Source organism: Formica exsecta, unplaced genomic scaffold (assembly GCF_003651465.1).
Source record: "Formica exsecta isolate Colony F162 unplaced genomic scaffold, ASM365146v1 scaffold178, whole genome shotgun sequence".
NCBI lineage: Eukaryota > Metazoa > Arthropoda > Insecta > Hymenoptera > Formicidae > Formica > Formica exsecta.
In genome coordinates this window covers 397,885-403,750 of record NW_021849095.1, presented here as the reverse complement: position 1 = coordinate 403,750, position 5,866 = coordinate 397,885, and the positions used below count along the sequence as shown (strand labels likewise).

General features: G+C 36.8%; 1 protein-coding gene across 2 annotated transcripts in view; it reads left to right on the top strand.

The window, feature by feature from the left end:
* LOC115233587 (protein sickie-like) overlaps window positions 1-5,866 on the top strand; it is a 184,864-nt gene that overhangs the window by 146,821 nt on the left and 32,177 nt on the right. The window contains exons 7-9 of one of the 2 annotated variants that reach the window (XM_029804091.1): window positions 758-908; window positions 1,323-2,874; window positions 3,132-3,502. In XM_029804091.1, coding sequence (XP_029659951.1) covers window positions 758-908; window positions 1,323-2,874; window positions 3,132-3,502 — 2,074 coding nt within the window. Of the gene's footprint in view, window positions 1-754; window positions 909-1,322; window positions 2,875-3,131; window positions 3,503-5,866 lie in introns of both variants that reach the window. The other variant, XM_029804090.1, reaches the window with a different exon arrangement.

The following is a 5,866-nucleotide window of genomic DNA, read 5'->3' as shown; positions in this document are numbered from 1 at the left end:
AGCGGATCGGGTGGTATAGTACGACATAGTGGATTAATCTTCTCGCTCTCGGTAAACACGGGCGGTTTATTTTGTCTACGGTGCTCTGCGCTCGCGTTCTGCATTACGCGTATGCACGATGCGTGCACATACAGCGAGTCAGAATCACAGCCACGCGGCTGTGCGCGCTTAATGACGCGGCCGATCATTATCGTTATATTGAGATGGCCAATAACAGAGTGCCTCGCGATGCCTGAATGGAAAATTCATAGTCATAATTCTTTGTTATTAGACACTCGATAAAGGAAAAATTAAATATAAGCATTAGATTATTTTCTATTCAAATTAATATTGTAAAATTTTGTTATTATTATCACTGAATTTTTCTTGTTCTTAAAAATAATTACAAATATTATTTTTGATTCTAAGATCTGATTCTTTGATTCTTTTCATCTTATCTTTGATTCTCTTATCGAGAAAATTAAAAAATTAATTGTTAAAAATTAATAATTGGTTGAAAAGAATTAAGGGGAGATTCTTTCTCGAATATATTTTTCCAAAAGATATTGTTAACATGTGTTACATATTGTAACCGATATATTACGATATTATCTTGCATATTATAAATTATTTAGTTATTTAATTATATAGAACTGTCTTCTCCCCTTCTCCCTTCTCTTTTTTGCTCTTTCTCAATCAAAAGTAAATTCCTGAGCCCATTTAAATTGCAAAAAAATATTCTGATGTTAAAAATCTTTGTATTTCTTTGTTTCAGTAGGCCTTAAACACGGAAACGGCGGCGTGGGCAGCGCGAGCAGTTCTAGGAGCACCAGTCCGAGTCAGCAGCAACAATCCCAGGGTGCTCTTTCGTTTATTCCGCAACCCAGGAGTCAGAACACGAATCGACAACCAGCGGCCACTACACCGAGGTAAAATTTGTCGTTGAGAAAATAGATACTTTTTTCTTTGCAATCGCGTGCGATTATTAATCTCTATTAAACTTAATTATTTAAAAAAGGAATTAAAAATTAATTATTAAGAATTAAAAATTAGTTCAATATAGAAAAATTAAAAAAAAACTAGATTATTTAGAATTTTCTCTTTAGTCAAAAATGCATTTTTGACATGTTGTATAGATTGTTGTTTATTGTAAAATGATTATAATACATTAGAATACTAATATTATATAAAAAATACTATTATTTAAAATTTATGTTTTAATTAGAAAAAGACATATCTCTTTTATGTAATCTATATTTAAATATTTAAACATTAGAAACATTTTCCATTTGTCTCCTTTCCTATTTTAAATTTATTTATTAATTTATTTTATTAATTTGCAGTCCTCGAACATCTACGGTGGGCCGACCTAACGGGGGCCTAAGGGTTCAACAACAAGCCTTGCCATATTCCGGAAACACCACTCCGGCACCTCAGCCAAACAAGAATTCTGTGCTGGACAAGTTCAAGCTCTTCAACAACAAGGAGAAAAATCAAGAGCGCGGAAAAGCTTCTTCAGGAGTTTCAAAACGCACTTCGAGCTCTTCTGGATTTTCTTCAGCGCGATCTGAACATTCGGACAGTTCAACTTCTCTATGTGATCAAAGCAAAGCGCAAGCTCAAGAATCGCCAAAAAGTCGCGCGCTGAAATCGAAACTGCAATCAGCCAAGCCGGCGAAGCAGGCAAGTCCGAAAACAGGTAGAAAGGAGCAAAGCAAAGCTCAGAGTAAGATCGCGCGTACGAGCAAGGGCCCGCTAAGCTCCTCGGAGAAGTTGACGATGCCTTATAATAATCCAGTCATGGAGCAAGATGGCAAGATCGCCGGTAAAGTGGTGGCTACTAAATTACCAAATGATAAGAAAACACCGAATCTTCAAGAACTAGCAAAGCAACCAGTGGCACAGTCACTAAAGACGAATCTTTCAACTCTGACGCCGCCTAGACAGATCAATCCTCAAGATATCAAGAACGTGAACTTGAAAAACGAGCTCCCTACGACAAAATCTTCACCCAGACCCAAGATGGAGCTTCCAGGCAAGATGCCGGACTCGAAAATTCATCTGCAAAATGTGAAATCACCGCCAAATGGTTTAAATAAGGATTTAATGATGCAAAAGGCCATCTTAGCGAATACCAACGGTATCATTAAGCCGTCCGAAACGGTAGAAATGCTCACCCGCGAGAATGACGTCTTTAATCGTACCCTGAGCATGAATGAAGCCAACCTATCAGACTGCAAGGATTTTATGTCAAAGCAGAAAGAACCGGAAGTTTTGGAAGAGCAAACAGAGATGGAAAGCTTTGATTTACCATCAAAGACTCGAGAATCAAACCAAGACAAGATTATTTGCGAGGAAGAAATCGAATCTACTGACATTCCCAATGAAAAACAGGATTCTCTGACTGATCACATAGATCCAGTAGCTGATGAGAAGCCAGCTAATGCTGAAGATGGACCCGCATGTCCTCCCGCGCAGAGCAATCTGAACTTTGGGCCCAGTAAACCGCTGACAGGCTCGAATAGTCCTCTTCAAGGTCCGAACATGGCCGGGCTCAGTCCGAATTCCAGCATCCCAAAACCTACCGCTCTCGTGAAGGGTACGTCGAAACCGTCGAAAGAGAGCGGCATAATCGGCGGTGTACCGACGCCGACGAAGCCGAAGAGCGGCGACACTCTTCATCGCAAACTTGATCCCAATACAGTAGCGATGGTGTCGCCGATGCCGAGTATCTCAGACCTCATGTCTGAAAGCTCACACAGCAATTCTAACAGCACCGGGCAGAGTAATTCGAGCGACAGTAGTGTGATTTATAGACCGAGCAGCGAGAGCGGCAGCGAGATCAAGACGATTCCCAATCGGAAGATTGATACTACATTCGAGCAATTGGAGAAGGTTAGTGGAAATGTTTTGATATATTACTGAGTGAAATCGAGATAATTATAATATTATAATTTATATATGATATATAATCACATGGAGCAACTCAACATTTCAATTGAAATGTTTATCCCAAAAAAAATTTTATTATACGATGTTATTCAAAACAAAACTAGATTTAAAATTTATAATAAATAAATTAAACATATTTATAAAATTAAAAATTAAAATTGACATCAAAAAATGCTTACCTTTATTTTGCCATAATAAAGGTGCTGTCAGAGAGTTCAACATGCGGCGGTACCTTAGCGGACGACGAGGCCGAGATGACAGTAAAACCCATGCAGCCTCTTCTGCGTGGTTACACACCCGGGGCTCGGGGCCTGCAGACCCTTCCGAGTCGCACGACGACCCGACAATATACTGTTCTACATTCATCATCGCATCATCATGTTAGTGGTCACCACGACTACGCTGACGTAGACGTCGCTTCCGGTTATCTGAGTGACGGTGAAGTGCTGCGTGGTGGCATGAACGTCGGCAGCAGAACCCTATCTGATCTGTGCGACGGATACATGTCCGAGGGTGGCGCGTCTCTATATGCACGCAGACTCAATCCTTCCTATAGTCACGAACACGACAGGTAAGCCCCTGTATAATTTTTCTTAATTTTTTTAAGCGCATTTGCGCTAACTTTCAGCGCGTACTGTGCTATAAGTTATAAATTCAAAGAGTCACTAACATTTGTAAATTTAGTTGTAATTTTTGCCAATTTTTAATTAATTAAAATTTTTTTAAATAAATGGATTATATAGCATCAGTATTTAGCAGAAAAATTACATAGATACGCGTATACATACATAAATAATATACAAAAAATTTAGTACATATAATAAAATGCATCTTAAAGAATTAATTATCAGAACAATTTTAGAAGAATGGAATTTCTACCTATTACAAGTTAATTTGCGAGAAAATTAAACTACGGAAAATTAAATGTTTGATAAAAGATAATGATTTCTTCCAACGTAAATTAACAAATATATAATGATTATTTTTCATATATAAAAGATTTTCTTCGCTCTCATCAAGGATATTATATGACAATAATATAATTATTACGATAATAAGAAAAAATTAATATGACAAAAGAAAAATATAATCTATCATATATTGTAGTATATAATCTATCAAAAATAACATTGGTTCTAGATTTCTACCAATTTCTCGATGAATGATTATTATCAAACTCTAAGAGAGGATCAACGACAATTGAATTGGCATGAAAAAGGGATCGAGGGAGCTTTCTCGCGGTTGAACTTTGCATATCAACGTCGACCACGCGAGCGATTCGCGACGCGCGTCGCAAAAGTTTTGCTGAATCGCCGACCGGATGGATCATTTTTTATCGAATGAAATATGGATGAGAGAAAGGTGCGAAGGCGCAATGCTCGCGCACACGAGAGAGTGGCGATAAATTAGCGCCGCGTGGGCGACGCTGAGCGCGCGCCGAGTATTGATCAAGAAAGCTCCGGGTCTAAGCTTGTCGCGAGCGCTTTTCGACGAAAAACCCGTAGCATTTCCGCGGAGTCCTACGCATCTCGCAGCCTTCGATAAACCATCATATTAATCTTTAATTAAAATTATCGTTGAAATAAATAGAAAGCTTTTGCTTCATTATTTCGCGACGTTTACTTGAAAAAAAAAAACTTCTTTTATGCAAATATTACGAATTTTACAATAATATTTAATATCAAAAAATTGAAATAAAAATCGAATATATTGATATAAAAATTTTTTAAATCTTTGTTGGATGATTTTATTTTATTCAATTAGCAAACAACGACCAAGCGACTAAGGATTATAGTTTTCTATTTTTCGAATGCATTAAACATAGGAACGCTTTCTATTTTAAACAACGTTTAGATATTGTCCAGTACACAAAGTAAATTCGCGTCGTGATTCCCTCATTACGTTTCATCATGCCTGTGCCTTTCTCCCTTCTTGCAATGAAATACTCACGACCAACTGAGAGAGAAAGGGAGAGGAAGAGAGAAAGCTTTATTATTAGCTCTGACCTATGTATATTCAAATTAACATTTCAAGTAGCAAGCCAATTTCATTGGAGAAACGCGAAGACGAAGCGTACGTGGTCTTCGCAGAAAACACCCTTCTTGTATCGATCATATTCAAATCCTTAATCTCTCGTGTTATGCGAGCTTTTTGCGCTACTTATTATGCAACAGTTAATATTCCGATCCAGTCTGCGATACAAGCCCAGGATTTACTAGCCATCGAATTTAGCGTACATAAAAACACAAAAAAAATTGTTTTTTTCTTTATACATATAATTGTATAATAAGATTTAATTCTTTTAAGCTATCAAAATTTATCATACTTGGTTCGATAAAAAAGCTCACATCTGCGATAATCTATCCAGATTTTTGCACGTATGTCGGGCGAATGAATCATACAAGACTCGCGAGAAAGACGCTTCTGCCGGATAGTCTGACTACGGTCTCTAATTATGCAAAATTCACGAGGCTATTTCCGGAGACGTGTCCAATTACTCAACACCGCTTAGACTGCTTTTACCACGATCGAATTAAAGCATGGCCAGTCATTCGATTAATACGCGAAAACGATTTTACTATGTTTCCATAAATATTCGTCACGATTCTACCGATGAAGTTAAGCTTCTTATAAGAAGTCGCGGAATCTCCAGCATAAAATCAAATGACAAAGAAAAAAGAGAAGTAAAAAATACAGGACTTTTATCTTAATATACTAGATACGAAGTATACACAACTCTACAATACCAAAATTTAAATTACTATTGTATTAAAATATTGTTTGACATCTTTTTCTTAATTCCTGATTTTGGGGTCACTCAGATTTATATATATCAAATCTATATTTAGGAAAGAGATCTATATATATATTATCTTATATTTATTGAAATCTTATATATGTATATATAATTAAAAAGATATTTTCTTAATATTAA